This window comes from Phalacrocorax carbo, chromosome 15 (assembly GCF_963921805.1).
Source record: "Phalacrocorax carbo chromosome 15, bPhaCar2.1, whole genome shotgun sequence".
In the NCBI taxonomy this organism is placed as follows: domain Eukaryota; kingdom Metazoa; phylum Chordata; class Aves; order Suliformes; family Phalacrocoracidae; genus Phalacrocorax; species Phalacrocorax carbo.
In genome coordinates, this window is record NC_087527.1 from 11,115,033 (window position 1) to 11,136,119 (window position 21,087).

Genomic DNA, 21,087 nt, shown 5'->3' on the forward strand with positions numbered 1-21,087 from the left:
GTCGGCTATCTATGGCGAGGCGGGTGCTTTCAAAGGAATCACTACCGATGTCAGTTCTGCAAAAATGTGAATGCGCTGACAATACCACAGCAGTTTCAAATGTTAGGTCTTAAAAGTATGAAGTTTAAAACCCGACCGGAATTCCAGATAGCGACCAGTCCAAGCCCACCGTCAGCGGTTTCTCAGGGCGGCGTTCGCTCAGGCGGCGGCTGCGAGCTGGAGGGTCACCGAGCGGGAAGCCCTGGGAGGAGAGGTCAGGCGGGTGCGCCCCCGCACCCCGCTGCGCCCCCGGCAGCCCCCGCCGCGGCCGATGCCCAGGGCAGTGGAGGCGCGCAGATGCTGCTATGCACGCTCGATCGAGCTGTCCGGTGGTTGGAGCAAAAGGCTGGGAGCCACAAGATTGGGACGGGGGGGGCGGTTTATTCCCATTTCTGCCACCAACTCGGGCAAGTCCGTCAAATTCCACGTCTTGGTTTATCGGTGGGTGACGAGGCGATAGCTGCACGTCCCTGTGAATCCATCGGGATGCTCCTACCAACGGCGATGCAAAAGCAGCGCAACCGCCGTCACCGGAACGAGTTCTAAAAACCAGCAAAAACCTCGATGGATAAACTAGATGACTCAGTATGGAAGGTATTTGTAAAAGGTATTTACAAAAGTTGAAAGCGATTAGATACAATACCACATTCATGTCCCAAAAGCGCTTTCACTGCAGTGCATGTTTAAAAATACAGAGCATTTTTAAAGTACGTATACTGAAGATTAGATTGTGCTTTAAAAAAAATCATTACTTCTGAATTTGACTAATGTGAAAACTGAGCGCTGGGAAAAATACTGATTAAAAATATCGAATTTTCTATATACCGCTCTTCACATAACATTCTGCTATACATGGGATGCAAGTAAATATAAAAATACTTTTTCTCAAGCAGCAGGGTGATCAAAATTAAGAGTATTAATACAGGAGGGTTGATTTTACAAAACTAAGATAAACAATTAGAGCGAGACAGGGAGAAACTATAATCCAAATTAATTTTTATATAGTTTTTCTTAAAAGAAATCTTTATCATAGACAACTCTTAATATATAAATGATTCGGTATTCTTCACTTCAACATTAAATATGGATTACATAAAATACAATCTACGCAAAACTGGCTCATGCACAGAGTCCTGCTGAAGCCAGCGGGGCCGCTTACACGAGCGAGGTTTGCAGACTTTGGTCCTCAGGCCTCAAATTTTGCGAAACGCGTAACGGCCTGACAAGCTTTGCTCATCAATTCCTAATTTCCAGGCTGGCGTTTTCACCCCGTCCTCTGTGCACAACAGTAGGGAAAACGGAGTTTCCAGGGAAGACTCTGTAATACTAAGGAAAACGAGCTGTGAAAACAAATATACGGCAATTTACATTTTCGGCTTTACAAAGCAGACTATCTGTTGCCATAGTACTTATCTCTTCACAGGAAAGATTTTAAGTTATGAAAAGCAGTTACTCTGCAACTCTAAATGTGTATTTCTTGAAAAACAGGGTGCAGGGGGATTTACAGGTGACAAAAAATGAAAATGGATTACAATAGTGCCAACTGCATATGAACTTCAACCGCGTTGAACTTAAGTGATCACAGTTTGGAGTAAAGGCCATTAACATGGATTTTAAAATAACCCCTTGTGTAAACGTCACATAAAGACCAAAAGAGGTTAGGTAAGTAACGCACATCTTGAGTATTAAACTTCAGCAAAAGGAGAAAAACAAATTCACCCCCCGTTACATTCCGTTAAGCGTCACATCCAACAAAAGCTCAGCCCAACAAGACAAGCAGCCGAAGCCCAAGCTGCGCTCAGTGGCCCCGGCCAGTCCTGCTGGGGCAGCACTCGCAGGCAGAACAACAGTGCGCAGATCACCTGCTCCTATTTGTTCCCCTTCCTTTTCAGCCAGTCCCTATCACAGATCAGTTTTTGTTCCCTTTTTTTTTCTCTACTTGTTTGTTTAGATATTCTGGAATACGTAGTTCTTCAGCTGCGTCCATTTTACCTCTCGTGGTATCGATACTGTGCTCACCACTATGGTTTAGATGCTTCCCCTCCCTCCGCCTGTTTCTATCCTACAGGTTACCAAGTTAAACCACTTACCCGACTTTCTTCCCTGAGGTTCCCTTTGTTTCAATGTGTTTCAGCAGACCTTAGAGCCAGGGGTACTGTACCAAGCGAGGTAACTCTAAGGTTACAAATACCTAGGATCCTTCAGAACAAAATTCCTTCAAAGCTCCTATGTCATGTTGAAGGACGGCTGTTTAATACGCCCTTCTAAGGTGACTCACTTTCCCCAAAACCCAATATAGTGAGGACACAGACCTCAAGCAAAAAGCTCCTATAAAACTATTACAATTTTAGAAAAAAAATCCAGATCTTCCTGAAGATAATTTATTGCCGCTTATTGGTCCTGAGAAAGCTTTAAGCAACAATACATTTGCGAGTGTTCGAACTGCTGCCTTTTTTGAGAAAGTACACGGGTCCTGAGATTGAAAATCGTATTTTTCCTATGCGCTTATACTTGAAAAATGCTTCACTGTGAAGATCAAATATGAATTACAATTTAGCCATGCTACAACTCCTCCCTTTTTGTCAATCTGTTAAAACAGCCTGCCTTTCAAACACCAAATCAAAGTTCTCAAGATGAAATGCAATGAAATAATGCCACACGTGCCCTTCGCAATTCCTTATAGGGGACTGGCATTTATGGACTCGGAACTTATGAAATCTTCCTTCTCCCTTATTCCCCACCTCCTACTAAAAGCTGCAGCGTGAATTTTTTGGCCTGGATAACAGAAAATTCCTCATCTGATAACTCTGAAAGGCAACTTCAAGGCAACGAAATAAGCCAACAATAAAACAAACACATTCGCAACTTGGAGAAAAAAACTGCGGACCCACAGCAGGTACTTCTCAATGGAGGTGTTCGTTTGGCAGCTTGAGATTTTTTTTTCTTTTTAATTTTTTAAGTGTTAAATTTGCATATGTTTAGCTCAATCTCAATATTTGAAAGACTACTCGATTTGCTTTTATAAAAACTTTACAAAAGATGTTTTTAAATGCTTGTAAAAGTAAGTGTTTATCTACTGAGAAAATTCTAGTACTGGATAAAACTCTCTGAATATACAGCTGAATTTTTTAATGTTTTTTTTTTTTCCCTACAAGTATAATGGCTGAGTGTATAACCTAGATAAATTAGTCTTACACATGATGAAAAGTTATAACCTTGCACACTTTTTACCATGTGATGTTTTGTTGCTTTGTATATTCGAATGAGACAGTGCTTAGGAATTTTCTAGAGCTGGTGTACAGTGGTCTATAGGGGTTGGTTCATTGGTCACTGCCCCTGTCCAGGTTTTCGATCACCCTAGAAAGACGTATGTTCAGAAGTCTGATCTGACTATCGAGGTGGTCCATCTTCTCCTCGAGGCTGCTGTTGCTGTTCCTCCTCCAGTAAAATCCAACTGGCCCCGTCATGAAGTAGACTGCTACAACAAAGCAGAGAGGCAGGACTGCGTGCTCGGGGTCACCTTCATACTTCTGGAGGATGTAGATGCATGAGAGGGTGAAAAGGGCAACCCTCGCAATCCAGAAAAAGCGACCAAACAGCATGTGCAGGAGATAGAAGAAGAATCCAAGGAAGAGAGATAAAAACCAATAGGCAAGTAAAATGGCACCAATCAGGAGAAGAGCACGGGTTGGGTTGTTGGCAATTGCCGCTGGGCTGAAATAATGAGTCAAGTTGGAGGCTGAAAAACAAAGGAAAACGTACAGAGTGTTAATGAGCGTGTGCCAAAGTGATAAGGGTGAAAATGCAAGCACAGCTTCAAAGGGTCACGGCTGTGCTTTCTGAAGTAAGGGGTAAAACTAGTTCATCCATTTCTGGATGGACCTTTTTCAAATCACTGGCTCAGCACCAATGATGCAACTGAATTAATTCCTTTAAAGTAGAGGTTTTAGAGGCTCTTTAAAGACAAACTACTGTAGGGCCTAAGGTCGAAGTTCATGCTGAGGCTAAAGATCCTGCTTTGTAAAAGTTATATTTTAAAGGGTCTCAGTTGCACCTTTCCTTCTTCTAGTCCTCATACGTTTCCCTCACCGCTCCTGGCCATGCGCATCGACTTAATAACAATTCCAAGAAACCAACCACGACCTGTCATGATTCGTATAGACACCCTGTAGATACATACACAGAAACGGAACGGCTGGGTTTAGTCCTCTTGTTTGAAGGCACTAATAGCAAAATCAAAGCCATGTGAAGCAGACAGAGATACACTGATGGATGTTTAATGCAGCGTGATAAAATGTAATTATTTTCCCACTTGGCCTATGCTTGTAAACAGTGATAGAGGCTGATATAGTTCAAGAGTTAACAGGCATCACACTTACCATCAATTCCAAGAACATCTAACAAATCAGTCCATATTCTCCAGAATGTGTCCATTAATATATCCACCCCATTCACAAACCTCTCTGTCAACCTTGAGAAAAACTGAGAAATAAAATTGAAAATTAAAAAAGTAAAAAAAAATCCTCAATTCCTTAAACACACTTTAAGACTTACTACTCATGACTAGAATTATAATTCATAAAACAAGAACTGCAGGCTATTTTAAAGTCCCCAAGGGAAAAAAATGTAACTCTTTAAATGTTTGACTCTACAAATCATAACTGATTAAATTTGCCCTATTCTAGGTTTTTTGGCATGTAAATGTAGATGTTGACGGGATTTAAAAATGCACTTTACTAGTTTTACCATTGTTCTGTTGGTAAAGCAAAGCGGAGAATTAGTTTTATCGAGCAGCTGAGAGATGTCCCCAGCATCACACCCAAACGTCTCAAATGCATTTACAGGTCAATTTCACAGTGTTATTTCCTTCTACTGGCTGAGGAGAGCAGGAACAGAGGAATGTACAGGTCCTGCCGCCCGCACGCCTAATTTCCTGCAAGTTCATGTGTGGCCCCGCAGACACAGGATGCTCTGCTGGTGCAGAGAGACCGCGTTTCATTTGCAGGGCTCCTCACCGACAGCGGTCTGCCCTGGCCGCCTCCCCCACCTACAAAAATCTGTATTTAGACATTTCTTTGAGTATTATTTTTTGCAGTTCGCACCGCGTTAAGCCTCGCCTCCCTTTTTCGTTCCCAAAGCCAGACGCTCCGGCCGTTCCGCCGCCTCACTCGCAGCCGGGCTCGCCCAGGCCGCCGCGGGTCCAGCGCCGAGCACCGCGCCGGGGGTCGGCCTCCGGGGGGGCTGTACCCCACAGAACCGCCTGCTCACCCCCGGGAGCACCGGCGCGGCGAGAGGGGGCGACGGGAAGGAAGGGAAGGGCTGGGGGGGGGTCGGGGGGGGGAGAAGGGGGGCGGGAAGCGGCCGGCGCCTCACCTTCTGCAGGGCCCGCACGTTGTCCTCGCCGAAGAGGCCGCTGACGCCCTGGTAGAGCCCGCTGGCGGCTCGGCGGAGGCTGTTTTGCTTCTCGGCGCCGCGGCCCCGCGCTGCCCAGGCGCCGGGTCCCGCCGTGCCGCCCAGCAGCAGGGCGAGGAGGAGCAGCAGCGCCGGCAGCCGTCCCGCCGCCATGGCCGCCCGCGCTGCGCCCCGCGCCCCCCGCCGGCCGCGCCGCAGCACTGCGCCGCCTGGGGGGGGCGGTGCCCTCGCAGAGCGCGCCGCCCCCCCGCGCCCCCTCCCCCCCAAAGGGCTAGCTTTCTTAAAATCACAAAATTTAGATGGAAATGGGGCAGCCGAAAGTCTTCCTGTGCAGCCCGCCCGAGACTATCGCTGTGCCCAGCCACGTCCTGGACGCCCCAGGCACAGAGATCCCGCAGCCTGCCCCGGGATGTGGCCTGTCCCCATCTATAACCAGTCCCAATATTTAACCTCTTCCAGTACTTGACCTGTCACAGCATTTAGCCTGTTCCAGGATGAATTTTATATTTAATAATCCACCCGGCAAATTTTTTTCCCCTACTATCTGACCAGGTTTTCCCATCTCTCCACAGAGGGCCATCTCCTGCTGTCAGCATCCGCCTTCGAGAAGATTCTGCCTCCGCTTTCCTCATTCCCTCTGCTCAGGTGGGCGTGGGCAGAGATAAGGTCTTGCCTTTGACCTCTCCAGGCAGTCTCAGGCACCCTGTGCTCCAGCTCCCTGCTGTGCTCAGTGGCCTCCCCTGGACTCGCTCCGGTACCCGGCATCCCCCACGCAGAGTGGAGCCCAAAGCTGGATGCACCACTCTGGACGTGGTCTCGCAAGTGCCAACGCGAGGGGAAGGATCACGGCCCTCGACTCACTGGCTACGCTCTTACTAACGCAGCGCGGGGTGCTGTCAGGATGCGTTGCTGCAAGGGCACGTTGCCGACGCACGATCAAAGTTCTTGGGCCCGGGATCCTCTCCTGAGGAGGTTTCAAGCCATTCGGCTGTCTGCCCGGGCTCTTGAGGCTCATCACAACCCTTACGGAGAATACAGCGAGCAGCCTCTCCCGCGTGGGTATCCCCCTCTGAGGAGACTCCCAGGTGCAATCCCCAAATGACAAAGAAACTGAATGTCAGAAAACGACAGCTTTTCAGTACGCTCTCAACTTCAGATCATGGGATTCTGAAGGACTCTGGTGTCCTTTACCCTTGAGAAACTACGCCCCAGAAGCACACGCTGAAATTCAGCACGCTTAATGGGGACTCCCTCTTCTGACACGTTTTGTGTTGATCTTTCCTGAGCAACCACGCCAACAAAAGACCAGTTGGGAAGCATAAATTAGACAATGTTATCAGCTCCTTCTGGGTAGTGAAATCCAGCCAGGATGTTAGCAGAGTGAAGTACGAATCCCCGGGAGATAGAAAAGTACTTTATTGCCTTGGGAGTACATTCTGATTCATCGCTCATTGCCAGGAGCCTGAGTTAGACAAGATAGGAAGGCGACGATGGCAATATAAAACAGATCCATAGGTGCGTAGGGTAGCTTCTGCACTGACTGATGACATGAGCTGGGGCAGAAAATGTTTGCTAAATTGCCCGAGAGCAAGTTGAAGGCACGGGGACCCCAACACCCTCCCTGAGCCTCTGATTGTGCTGGAGAAGGTGGGGGCGGCCCACGGGCATCCCTGCGCACCCTCCAGGGGCTCCGTTCTGAAAATTACAGGGCAGAGCTCTGCTTTCCCTGGCTCTTCCTGGGGAGCTCCCGCAGGGTCCGGGGCGCAGCTGGTAGTTGCTGGAATAAATTAAGGATCTCTTTCCGATTGCGTACCCTGTGTCCTTGGTGTTTAAACCTCGTGGCTGGGCCTAAGCCCGGTTGCTGAGTAGTCAAGTAGACATCGAGAATACAGACATCTTTGCTATGGCCTTTCTCCCAGTTTTGGTCTGGCCAAACCAGTTATTTTCACACTTAGCAGAACGGCCTGGACCTTTTAGCATTTATTTATACTTGGCCCTGAAAGGGTTGGGCCCAGATCCAGGAAGGTACTTAGGATCCTACTTAATTTCAGTAGGATATAGGTTCTTTATATATTCATAAATGGTGCTTTCATTCTCTTTTAAGGTGTCTCTGCAATTGCTGATACATTAGCACCTGTATGTATTCTGAAGTCTCTATCTCATGCTCTTCCAGAACGGGTTGGTACCCGCTGACAGGCATTTTTGAGGTTTCAAGTGATCTGCCCTCAGTGCCCACGCTGTATTTAGACTCCTGGCACATGGTAAAGTGGCCACTCTGGGGCATCGCTTGCATGTAAAGAACCCTGCGGTACAAAAACACAACTGCAATGTCATGAAACAACGCGAGTGTTGTTTCCTGTGCCAGTTTCAATTCTTCGATTTGCTTCCAGTTGGCATGGCCTTCTCTGGGTCCCCTTGTGCTGCTTCTGGTCCGACGGGTCTTGTTTCGGTGCATTTGGGGACGTTCCTATTTCTTGACGTGAGTTTCCATCGTGGGATCCCCCTCAAAGTCACTTCTGCAAAATGCTTGTTGATTCTTTCCATCTGTTCTTCACAGAGGCTCAGAGGCCCACGTCAGTGGCTGCCTTCAGAAGCCTGCGCTCAGGGTTGTCCTTCAGATGAGGTCAGGAAAATCTGGGAACCTTCCCTGGTATTTAATTGATTTCCTGACCTGTCTCAATGAGCCTATTCCAGGTACGTTCATCTCTCCAAATCCACAGCTCTTATGAAATGACACAGTATTTCACCCTTCTCGTTTAAATAAATGAAATCATGTCTGCTCAAAGAATACATTGCATCATGGCATGAAATATTGATCTGAACCACACCGAACTTTTTATTTAGAACAACTGTGAGGTTTCTAGAAAGATCCTCTGATGAAGATTTTACAGTAGAGAAGAAGCATGAGTGTACTTCTCTCTTTCCTGATCTGAACCAGAAACTGCCTGAGATGTCTTACTGGGATATAGGGATTTGAGAACAGCCTGAACAGTATGTAGAATTAATTGGGGTCTTCTAGATGACAACATTTTAGCAGATCATAGTGTTCTCTCTTTTTAGATAATTTTCATGCTGAAAAAAATGGCGTAGCCTTAAAGAAAGCCAACTGGTGTTATGGTGGACCCACCCTTAACCTCACTGACCCTTATTTTTATGCCTTTGCTTCATGTCACAGCCTCAGCTTGTCATAGCTGATCGCTTTATGACCTCTTGTCATTTTAGGCCTTTCCTCTTCGTGTTTTGCTGCTAGCTCTGTGAGGTTTTTCTTGCAATGTGTCACTGCTTCTCTTCTTCTTTTTCCCTTTTCCATTTCTGTCTTCTTCCTTTTCTGCAAATGCTTTTGATTTTGATTCTGGTTACTTGTACTCCTGACACCATGTAAAGCTTGCAGAGATGATGGATGTCAAATGAGCCAGAAGTTTCTTATTCTTATACAGACTCATGAACCAGCCGGTGGCCACTCCGAATATAGGATATTTTAAAACTTTCCAAAATCTTTAGATGTCCTCATCTGGGTGTGGGATCAATGGAGCGCAGTCAGGCCTCAGCACACTGCACAGATTGCCGTGAGCTATTACTACGAAACTTTCATCTGACAGGTCAATGCATTTCATCACTCGTTTTAATTTCACAGACTAACTGCAGATTAGTTACTCACAAACAAGGTAGTGCCATCATCATCATTACTGTTAATCGTTTCTGAAGCACCTTTTGAAGGGCCCCTAACCTAATCTAAAGCATAAAACATGATTTAATTTTTAACCTATTATTACTATTAGGTATAAAGCAAGGCTTAAAAAGATTTGAAAATGGCCCATTCCAATTAATCTTAGTCAGGCTGTTATCCTCCAGCTATCCTCATCTAGCCTCCAAACTATTTTTAGTAGTCACTGCAGTCCTCTTGATGCCCATTTTCTCATTAAAGGCTTGTTTAATTTTCCTTTTTTCTTCCCATTTTTCCAAAGTCACTTCTGAAATAAGAGGAAAACGTTTTGGATAAAGAAAAACTGCAATCAAGGTGAGGAACATGACCAATTCTAAATTAGGTTGCAATAGCAGAACTGCTGTTAATAAATGAGAAGGTCTGTCAGGCTTCCCTAAAACTCCAACTTTTATCACCAAATTCCCAGTGTGCCCCTTCCTTCCCAAACAGTAAGCGGGTCAGTCCATTTTAAACTATGCCTTTTCCAGCTGTGAGAGGATTTTTGGGTCCCTTCTCAGGTGATCTGCCTGCGCATTTTCTTTGTAGATGCAGAGGTTGCTCCGGGTGGAGGAAAGCTGCCGGTTTACTGCTGCTTTTTCCTTACACTGCACAACATCGGGCCCACCGAGCCGCCGCGCCCGGGTGCGCCTCAGCGCGGAGGGGACGCACCGAGGGACCCCACCCCCTCCCGCCGAGCAGGATGAGAGCTCCCCCTCGATTGGGCACACCTCCTTCTGAGGCGATCGTTCATTGGTCGATCGAGAAGAGGGCTCGAGCAACCTCCTGTCCAATTGGTTCTTCGTGGTGTCAGCTTTTCCGCCGTCAGCCCAGCCATGAGGAGAGCGGGCTCTGGGCTGATGTGGGGCCAGGCGCGCGGCAGCCAATCAGGCGCGGCGCCGTCACGGCCGCCGTGCGCCGCGCGGGATCCGTCCGCAGCGCGGGCCCGCCCGCTCCCAGCCCGCCTGAGGGGCGTCGGCGCGCAGGGCTCGGCTGACGCCCTCCGGGGCCGAGCGAGAGAGGCTGGCGCTGCGGCCCCCGCGGAGCCAGGGGTGGGCGGAGGGAGGGAGCGAGCGACAGCGGGGTGAAAATGGGAAATGAGAGGAGCGGCTCAGTGGTGACAGGCGCCCCAGGTGTTTGCCTCAGGTGTAGTTCTGGGAGAACTGGCGAAAACCCGACCCAAAGCTCGGCTTCATGCCCCAGAGCAGGACAGGCGATATATCAATGCGGGGTAAATAACAGCGGAGGGTGAGGGCGGCTGGGGAACACGCTGCGGCCTGGGAGATCCCGAGCAGGGGCCAGAGGCAGTTGCTCTGGTGGAATCTGACCCTGAGAGCTGCAGCGCAATGCTTTGTGTCCCGAGCTGGTGTATACACCCACATTGGTTAACGCTTTGTTGTCGTAATGTCCTCACAAACCAAAGGGCAAAAATTAAAAGTTAGCTTTTCCCTGGGCACGCGGAGAGATGGAGTGTGTTTTCTCCACCACGGGCCGGGCTCCCGGAGCACACGTCTTTGTCCCGGGGCTCTGGCAGGGTGTCGGTGCCACGGGCGTCACGGCTCCGCTGACCTCTCCGAGCCCCGCTGCCAAGGCAGGGCAGGCGCGTAAAGGCCGGTGGCGTGTCCCGATTCCCTCCCCGGCCCCTCCAAGTCCTCTAGGCTCTGGAGAGAGTCATTTAAAAATACGCTATACATAAAGTCTTTCTTGAGGCAAATGAAGACAGCAGGATTGTTCAAACCGTGTTGCCGTGACCTGCGAATTTCACAAAGTAGTTGTATTCCAGTAGCACAAAAATCTAAATGCAATTAATAGTATACTGCTACCTAGTATGTACATTTTACTTTTGTATTTACACTGTACGCCTGTATGCTTTACCATCAAACTTGTATTTTTTCAGGCATCTATGAATTAGAAGGGAAATCGTGACCTTGAAAATAAGTTACGTAAGCAGCATGTATATATGGCGACTTATATGTTGTTATTAAGTACTTCATTACCACCACTTCTCGGCTAAAACCGACTGTTGCAACATTAGCGATTGTCAGTGAGAGGCAGCCCTCAGGTTTTGAAAGAAAAGAAGCAATCGATTTTAATCCACGGTGCAGAGAACGTTACAAAAGCGTGACTGGGATAGCGGGGCTGTGGAGAAACACCTTTCTTGCCTCGTTATTGGGTCAAAGACATTTCAGCCAGGGCTTCTTCAGAGCTCGCTGGGGAAAAAGGAAAGTAAAGCGACAGCAGTTGTGCAGAGGTCGCGTGAGAGGCGTGAAGCGATGGCTCCCTGGCGGTGTCGACAGCGCGTTCGATGACCTTTGGAGGTGGCCGGGACGCAAGCGGCGGCTCCGGGCTCTCGGCTGCCGGCAGGGGATGGCCCCGGTGCCACAGGACCCCGCCGCCGCGGGGGCACGGGTGGGATCCTGTCCCAAACCGGTAGTTCAACAAAATCCCGCGGTGGGATTCCTGTCAGGGTGGGGGGACACACAGAAGGCGGTCACTCGGCGGGAGGGCCCGGGGGTCCCTGCCGCCTGAGGTAACAGACCGTCCGGTCAGGGAGAGGCTGGGCCCCACCGCCGTGAGGGGCCTCGCCGCGGTCCCGAGGGAGCCGGAGGGCCACGACACCCCCCACCCCCACTGCCGCCCTCCAGGCGGGGGCCGCGCCACCGACCCACCCCTCCCCCGGAGCCCCGCTGCCCTCGCCGCCCCCTCGACGGGCGCTCTTTTCTCGCCGGCGGAAGGTTACGGAGTGATGCGATTGGGCAGGGCAGGGATGGGCTGGGCTGGGCTGGGCTGGGCTGGGCGGCCCTTAAAGCGCTGCGCCCGGAGGAGGCGCCCCGCAGTCGGTGCTGAGGGGCCGCGGCGGGAGGCGGGGAGGCTGCCGGGTCGGTACCCGCCGGAGGGGGGTGCGTGTCGGTTGCTCGCTCGCTCGCTCTGGTCGTTTGCCGCCGCCATGTCCCGCGAGCCCGAGATCATGGAGTCGCAGGTGATGTGGGAGCCTGACACGAAGCGCAACACCCACATGGACAGGTTCCGCGCCGCCGTGGCCAGCAGCTGCGGGCTCCGCCTGGGTGAGCGCCGGGCGGGGGCGGGCGGGCAGCGCCCTGGAGGGGAGGCCCTCTGGCTCTGCTCGGGGCCGTGCTCCGGCTGCGGGGGCCGGCGGGGCTCCACTTCCCCGGGCAGGGCTGCGGGCCGTCCGTCTGTCCTTCCCCTGGAGAGGGGTCGGGCCGCCCCGGCACCCCCCGGGGCGGGAGGGGGCACCGAGGTCCGGGCTGCGAGTGGGATGCTCTGCCTGTGCCTCGGGCAGAGGCCTGCGGTGCAGCGTCCCTGAAGGCACACGCCGCTGGGAGATGGAACAGCCGTACCTGTTCCTGGTGCTGCTGTCAGGTGTCAGCCCGGGCGGCGTTGGTACCTGCTGTGTGCCCCTGAGTGCTCCTGTGCAGAGCCGAGGCCGTGCTGCAGGGATTTCCCGGGGAGAGCAGCAGTACTGAAGTGACTTAGTGTTTTAGGGGAGTGTGGGAAGGGAGGGGTCACTGCCGTCACGGCTGGGTGGTTAATGTAAGCCTTAATATAGTGCTTTAACGACGTATGCATGGGAGACTGGAGTTAAGGCATGATTGCAGCTTCATCTTTGTGAAGAATATGTCTTTGTAACTTCTGAGTATGCTGGGAAGTGAAAGATGATGCATAAGTTGGTTCAGTGATGGAAACGGAGGTGTCTTGCTATGCATCTGTCTGAGCTTTTGACCTTTAAGCTCTGCTTCATGCTCATTCAGAAATACCTATATGGCTGTGAATAGGTGTGCGGTTCTCTGACTTAGAAACAACCTGCCAACTTTTAATTTAGCCCTGCTTTGAACAGGGGGTTGGACCTCCAGGTGCATCTCTCAGCCCAGCTTGTTCTGGTTTTTCAATGCCAGCTAACTGTAGGTGGTGTCCCCAGGGTATCGGGAGTCAGCAGCGCTGGCTGTGTGGGCTCATTCGCATCATGAACCAGGTAGACTTCAGTGCCTGTAGGGATCAAACCCTCCAGTTCCCACTAACTTGCTTTATGCCATCCATTCTCCCTAAGTATTTGGGGACCAGGTTGCTTGTGTAGCTCTCCTGTAATCATGTGTCTGATGGGGGATGGAGGGAGTAGTTTTGGCAAGTGGCCTGACAAGTTTGTCAGTCCAGTATAAATGTGTGGTGTAAGCAGAGGCATTCTGGAGTGGTAGCAAGGTATCTGGTGCTCTTAGCAGTTCATGGCTGGAAAATTTTGTGTCTTGATTGGGAACTTCATATGTGGGCAAACCAGGTCACTAGTCTGACTGCTGGGAGGTTTCCCGTTTGAACACGAATGTATAGTATCTAACTCTCCTGTTCTTAGCTACTACAGGATTTTTAGCTAACTCCTGAGGGGAAATGTCCTGTAGCTGGTACTCATATGATCAAGACTGAATGCAGTTTCACATGGGCTGCCCATGTTTGTGGCTGTAACAACAGAACTTTTTTTCACCCCATTTTGAAATGGCTATCTCCAGTTAAAAGTGGATTCCTGTGCATATATAGAAACCTTTGTCAACTTCCATTAGTTTTGAACTGATGTTCATTGGTCTGTGTGCTATTCAACAACCAAGAATGGGTTCTTTATGTAACATCAAGATGTGGACTGACTGAGGAGAGCTAAGGGCCATGTAACTCTTTAAACAGCATGGCTCTGTCCAACCCTGAAAATACAGTAACGAGATGCAATGTCTAACTGCTGAATAACAGGTCTGTGCCCCCAAGGACTTGTATGCTGAAGCTTATTTGAGGACAAACTGTATAGACAGGACAGAACAAACTGTTCATACTGTAAGAATTCAAATTATTTGTGACTTGCAGCTTTTTGCATTTGTCAAAGGGTTCAGAGCATATGTTACAACTGGTTTTTGAAGGAGGAGATGGAAGCTTTCCTTTGAAGTCTTATCCCCACACCAGCTGATGTGCAGTGTACAGAATAGTGAAGGGTAATTTGGGTGGAGTGTAAAAAAGGGTAGGTAGGAGGCAGAGACTGAGGCAACATGTAGCAAAAGCTGAGTTACGGCGAAGAGTCTTTGCCTTGGCTCCTACTATGTCAGTAATACCTAGGGAGTAATCCCACACTGATGGAAAAGATTGAGTGGAATAAGATGTGGAAGGGACAGACTGGGTGGGGAAGCAGCTGTAGTGATCAAGTGTGAGTAACAGTGTAGAGATGCTTTTGTATGTTTTTATCTCATAAAGCTGGAAGATGTCCTCTTGTAGGAAGAAGAGGCAAAGATGATTTCTGAAGTAATCAGTTGGATGACAGGATGACAAACCAAAGATAATTGGAGAAAATGACTTCAAGTGTTTAGCTGAAAGCATCAAATAGGAAACAGTTGGCAGAGCAGGAAACTGTTACTGCTGCCACTGATGGCAGATACTAATGTTTAATTTGGCTGTTGGCACAGCTTCAGACAGCATGGACATGACTTGGGAATGTCACTGAAGCTGGTGATGAGAAATCAGCTTCAGTTACTCATACCTAAAATATATTCAGTTATTTACATGCTAAATTTCAGTATTTAGTTTGAATTGGGTGTTTTGGTATGCATTCCTCGTGTTACTTTATCTCTCTCAATCATGTAAGACACAAACTGCTGATTTCCATGTGTTTAATGCCAGGTCATGGTTTTAATTTCTAGCTACTAAACATCTTGTTTCCCTTCATTCATGCTGTTTTAGCATGAAAAGGTAAGCTGCAATCTGTTAGACCCCTTATTTATTGAGGAATAATGCATGCTTCCTTTGTAACAATGCTGTTGATAGTTAGAAAACGAGCGCCTCTAATCTCTGTGTTACGATGCTATCGGGGTCTTTGGTGCTGGACTAGAACCGTACAGCAGATAGCTCTTGTCAGGAAGACTTGTTTATCTTTTGCTGTATGAAAGCATCATGTTGGTGATCTGATCGGGGGTGCAGGTGTCAGCAAGCAGGATTCTGTCCTGCTGTCAATCTTCAGTTTCATTAATGGGGGGGTGGGGTGTAGAAGTTTTGCTGTTGTGGGGGGGTGTAGATGTTGCACAGAGTTATTAGAAAAGGTCCTTATCTCTGTGGTGGCAAATAGCTTGTAACAGGCAGGTGAAATGATGGCATCTGTTCAGGTGTTCAAGTAGACTATTTCTGTTGATGCCATGATTGCTTGCCTCAAACACAGAACTGATATACTCTGATCAGTTTCATCTTACTGGTTGTTTTAGCCGCACATTTTCTTTATGTGGGATATCCCTAATTGTAGTTTGTCTAAATTCCTGTAATTCTCTGCATAATTCTCTGCTAACAGATATCCATTACTTCTAGCCAACTACGATGACTTATACCAGTGGTCAGTGGAATCCTACTCAGACTTCTGGGCAGAATTCTGGAAGTACAGTAACATCATATGCTCTCGCCTGTATGATGAGGTAAGTCAGTTTTTATCTTAAACAGTCAAGTGCAATGCAAGGGGGAGATAAGCCAGTTGTACAGTCAATCTCTTGACCTGTTCCTGGAACCTTTGTAAGTGATATGAAGAATCTGTCAAGTGTATAGTCCAGTACTTCCTGGTGTGGTGGGTGGTGGTGGTCTGTTGCGGATACACTTTAGCACAGTGAAATCTTCAAGTTCTATTGTCCTGAACAATTCTGCTGTAGTGTCCTTGTGGTCATGTGCTCTCGCATACCTTGGCAATCCTGGCTGCTTGTGAGGAGTCTACCGATATGCTGCCTTCTGCTTTAGAATTATGCTGGTGGAATATCATCTTGGTTTTGTAAATGGTGGCATGTGGTCAAGTTCATGTTTATGTTCCCTGTGTCAGCTTACCTGATAAACACACTTGTTCCACTCTGTTTTTGTAGAACTGGTTATGGAAGTCTCTGCAATCAGATGTAGGCTTGAAATATCTCTGAGGCAATGCTAGTGGTTGAACACAATCGCAGGTAGAATACCAGACTGTGCCCCAGTGTTGCTTTGAGATAAAGGTGACTTTGAAACTCTTGAAAGTGGAGGGCAAAGCTGGAGGCCTGGTACAGTCCTGGTGTAGGATATCAACATCACCCTGTGGTTTTCCATCTGAGGAAGATGGACTAATTACTTCAAAAGCTTGATGCATAAGAACCTTCCTGGGACTTAGCAGAGAGTGGACTAGACTTGTATCTTAATCCCTGGAGGCCATCTGTTCCAAGAGCACTCAGAGTACTGGCAGCTCTGCAGAGGGAACTGGTAAGTTTCTTTTGCCTTTTCCTGTCTTAGAAACATATGTACTGCATGCTATGATAGATCAAGTGCTTCCTCCTGGTGTGAAACTCTGAGCTCAGGTGTCTTAATGTGACCAGCCCTTTAGAGAGAATTCAGGAAGAATGTAAGAACTAGCCTGCTTTTTGAAGTGTGTACTCTGCAGACTGTAAACACTTAGTCTTCTGGGTTTTTTTCTGTAGATAGTATCCAAATACAACCTTGCCAGATTTTGAACTACTATCTATTTTTCTACATATTCTGTGCTGTTCGCAAGGCTATTTTTCTAAATTTCCACATGAATGCAAATTGTCCTGAGCAAGTAGTTCAGAAGAGCTGTTTTGTACCCTTGTGTCTGTACTGAGCAAGCTGGACAGTAACACTTGTTCTCTTGCTTTACAGGACTGGCACTCCTGGAAGTCTGTCCCTCCAGACACCACCAATGGCTGGTGAACTGGAAGGGAGACTGAAGCAGGTGATGGTGGCCTAAAAAAGCATGTTTCCAGAGGATGACAAGCAAGAAAATGAGGATGTCTGGGAAGGCTTTAACTAGACTGCTTGTGAGCTTCTGGGCTCCACATGCCTATTCTACAAGGGTCTTGCTGTAATGTTGGATCTTAAAACAGGAAAGGCAGAGTCAGCTGATAGACAAGTACTCCAGAAGATACTTGACTCACTCTTTATGGACCTTGGTGTTTGCTGACACTAAGGGAAAGCTAGAGGCATAGTCAGCTTTAAGGCTTGTGTCCAGCTTTTCTGAGCCTTGAAGCTGACTTGCTATTAGTCCTTACCCTTGGTACACTTCTGTTGTGTGCAGGAGGAAAGGCTGGTCACAGTACCTGAGCTGTTCTGTGGTAGCTAAAGAGCTGAAAACTTTGATTTGAAGTGTCTTAGAACTTGATCCTTGCTGCTTGTTGGCAGCAAGCATTATGCTTTGAGGGGAAAAAAAAAAATTTGTGTACCAGAGTTGGCTCCTTTGTTGCTAGCCAGTGAAACAGCTTCTACTTTCACAGGTCTTTGTAAGAAAAATAAAATTTTATGTATATATAATACAGGTACCAAGTGTTTTATTAAACTTAGTAAAGGTTTTGCATAGTTCGTGTAGATGCGCTGTGTAACACTATAGGAGTGGATGTCCATATCACTTCTGAAAAGAACAAAGTTACTTGCAGTGTACAAAGCTATCCTGGCTTGGCAGTACTGGCGTTGTTTTGTCAAGTTGCAAGTAGATGTTGATTTTAAATGAGGAATGTAGTCCAGTTTATTTCTTTCTGCTACAAGAAGTACCTGGCAGCTGTTCCTGTGGAGTGACTGCTTTGAGCATTCAGATATATCTGCTGTCTAGCTTTTCAAGAGGCATGCTCTTTAGCTCTTTGGGTCATACAGAACATCACATGTACCTCAGACAGAATCCTTGCCTTACTTGTAGTAATGGTGAGATTCATCCTCCAGGGTATAGTCTCTGCTGAGGGTACGCAGAATCTCTGGGGTATGATAATGCAGGTTATAGCACGACTAGCAAACCACTTCAAGGAGGGAAATGCAGTAGAGGTGTGGACAGAGGATATTGCTGATTTGATGCTTATTCATAGCCACTGAAGCTTGGGAAGTGGTCACTGATGAGCTGCTGTGAAGAGCAATTGTAGAGCAGGAGCCGGTGGCGTGGGACTACAGGTGATACTTGGCATGTTCCTTTAACCACACAAATTGGCCTCGTATGCCTCAGTGCTGCTGTGGGTAGGAGTGAAGCCTTACTCATTTAACGAGGACTGTATTCAGCAGTACTGTAGACAGCACTTCTTTCCCTTCCTTGTAGTCTTGCTGAGCATTTGTTAGGACTGTATGAAGTGAAAGGCTTGTTGCAAAGTTCTGCATTTGAAGGCTTGCTAGAACTGGGATCTAGCTGGGATCTTTCTCCAAATTGGCATACCTTGAGTTTCTGTTGCTTGCTGAGAACTTTCCTCTAAGGGAGAGATTAAGTTGTTCATATAATGAAGTAGCTATACCAAAGATTTGGCTTGACTAGGAGTCATAGCTGTTTCTGAGTAGAAAGTAATGGAGCATCAAGTATGTGAGTCTAGCACCTTACGCTAGTGGAGCTCTTCAAAGGGGTATTCCGTTTCAGGAAAAATAGGAGTATATTAGATCTTGTCCTAGAAAACGCTGAAAACATCCTGCTTGCTTTTCTTCAAGCTAAGGAAGTTGGTAATTAGTCAGTTTTAAGAGTGGCTTCTAATTACTGCAATAAGGTATGTCAGTATAAAAATATTTCTGCAGCCTGAGTTGATCGATTGTGAATGCTGTAACTCAGTTCTAGCAAAGAAATAGCCTTGAGTTCCCCTTTTTTTTTTAGAAAATTCATTTGAAATAAAGTAATACAGTAGACCATTTCCACATGAGCTTTAACTTCTCTAAAAAGTTAATTTTAGGATTGCCTCCAGTAATATATATACTGCACATCTCAAAGCACAAAAATACTGGGTTTTCTGGAATAGGAGGTATTTTGAGTTCTATCTGGCTTTCAGAAGGCCCTTTTACTTGGTCCAAAAGAATGCTGTTTCTCTAATGCATGTACAGTCTCTGAGAGAACCTGAGGGTATAAACTGAAACTTTCAAACACATAACTACAAAATTTCAATTTAAAGACTGCAAAATACATATGCGCTGCTGGGCAGCTGAAGCTCTAAACAGTGGGGCATTTCAGACGGAATTTATAGACCTTTGTGGCTAATGTTAAGGGATTCTTTACCTACCACTGTTAAAGATATGACCTTAACTGTGACTTACCAAGGGATAATTTAATATTTTGAGGTTTAATTAGTTCAAGATGGGAGGAAGATGTTTCAGCTGAACCTATTTTTGCGACTTCATTGGATTTTTCCATTATTTGTGTGTCTCAGTCCTAAATGGGGAATTACTTAATATAGGCTTATGAGGTTGTTGAAACCCCTTTTTAGAAAACAACAAATCAAGGATGGTAGAAATGTGTACTCTGACAGTTTGTGATCAGTATTTGTTAGTTGCAGAGGTTAGTAGCACTACTTCTGCACTCTGGATGAAGCTGTGGGGTACTTAAACGTTTATTGCAACTTAATTCTGAAAAAAAAGGACAATTGGAATGAAAAGCTTGAACTCTTTACATTTGACTGCACAGGTCGATTATTTAGCCTAGGGTTAATCTGAATTACCATTGTCTAAGTCCCTGATGTTGGTCTCTGTACTTTGACTCATGCTGGGGAAAACTAGGTACTCACACCTTCCTATGCTTTCATCTTCCTAAGAGGGAGGCTGGAGTGCATGGCCTGGTAGAGAGCTACGATAGCTCAGTCCCTGCTCGGAATGTTCCCAGAGGCAAAACTCCAGCGTGCGCTGTGGTTTGTGGGTACCTTGTGGTCTGGATGTTGCCATAGCGGTTTGCTTCACTGGTGTATTTAAGGCTGGTCTGAAGGTAGAACTGTCGGCAAGGACCTCTTTCTAGTTTTGTTGTAATGATGTCTTTGCTTGTGACAGTTGACAAATAATTAATCTTTCCAGGCCTGTAATTACAGGACCTGGTGTCTGTTTGCCATCTGTAAGCTGGGAGAAATTATTCTTGCCTAATAGTGTATAGAGAGCTTGGAATTAATTAGCTGATTTGTGTACAATGCTCTGAAAAATAAATTATCTTACAGTTTTCCAGGAATGGATTATATTTTTTTTCAGGTGGTTGATACGTCCAAAAGTATTGCAGATGTTCCTGAATGGTTTAAAGGCAGCCGCCTGAACTATGCAGAAAATCTTCTGAAGCACAAGGATAATGACAAGATTGCACTGTATGCAGCAAGTAAGGAAGAATTAATGGCTTGTATTTATTTACTGTTTACAGCACTAGGCCTTATAAAACAGTTCTGATTTATGAAACCTTGAAATAAACTGGCTTGGGTGAGGAGAAAAGAGGAAAATAAAGCTCTGTAGAATCTATGATACACCTCTGTAAAAAAAAACAGCAAAACGTACCCTGGGAATGTAGATAGCTCTGAAAAGTCCGTGGCAAACTAAATGACATTTTCTTAGAATGTGCTTAACTGCCTTAAGGTAGCTGAGATCATGCTGTGTTTAGCATCACTCCAAATTTGAGCTATTACTTCATATTTGCTGTAAACACTTGGCTAATGCTAGCCTTCAGGAAGCATTTTGGTACTGTTGCTTGATATTTTCTTCCTAACTTCTTCCTATGCCTTTTATCTTAGGAGTACTAAGGACTACATGGGGTGTAGGTAGGAATTAACTCTGCTTTTGTCAATACAGAAGGGACAGTTACATGCATAGAAGGCTTGGAATTTCAGTTATCTGCAACACTAAATCTCAGTCTTATCTTTTCCAGTGCAACAAAGAATTGAGTCTGGTAAAATCCAGGTATACTCATTATGAGGATGGTCATGTTAAGACAATAAAGTCCCTTCCCTATATCTGATGACTTTGGTAACTTTAAAAAATTATTCCCATTTCAGTTAGATGGGATTAGCTTCTGTGCAGGTGTGTGAGTGTTTCCTTAGGGAGTTGTATTCTGAGCTTCCCTTTTGCTGGACCTAATCCTTATCATAAGACTAACCAAGCAGTGATGCTTCTTAATAGCTTAGCAATAAACAATGAAGCCTTACAGCTTATTAGCAGGGAAAATTCTGCAGAACTGTGGATTGACTGTG

The 21,087-nt window shown here is 46.9% G+C and overlaps 2 protein-coding genes across 2 annotated transcripts in view; one reads left to right on the forward strand and one right to left on the reverse strand.

Moving 5' to 3' along the window:
- The window catches only part of BRI3BP (BRI3 binding protein), a 6,398-nt gene extending 759 nt beyond the window's left edge, over nt 1-5,639 (reverse strand). The window contains exons 1-3 of the mRNA XM_064466343.1: nt 5,413-5,639; nt 4,419-4,521; nt 1-3,778 (exon numbers count right to left, since the gene is read on the reverse strand). The exon at nt 1-3,778 is cut by the window's left edge and continues 759 nt beyond it. Of these exons, the coding sequence (XP_064322413.1) occupies nt 3,360-3,778; nt 4,419-4,521; nt 5,413-5,604 (714 nt within the window). The 5' untranslated portion in view covers nt 5,605-5,639 and the 3' untranslated portion in view covers nt 1-3,359. The remainder of the gene's footprint in view (nt 3,779-4,418; nt 4,522-5,412) is intronic.
- Nucleotides 5,640-11,969: 6,330 nt separating this feature from the next.
- Nucleotides 11,970-21,087, forward strand: part of AACS (acetoacetyl-CoA synthetase) — a 44,872-nt gene continuing 35,754 nt past the window's right edge. Inside the window, exons 1-3 of the mRNA XM_064466374.1 lie at nt 11,970-12,216; nt 15,491-15,594; nt 20,105-20,225. Coding sequence (XP_064322444.1) covers nt 12,099-12,216; nt 15,491-15,594; nt 20,105-20,225 — 343 coding nt within the window. The 5' untranslated portion in view covers nt 11,970-12,098. The remainder of the gene's footprint in view (nt 12,217-15,490; nt 15,595-20,104; nt 20,226-21,087) is intronic.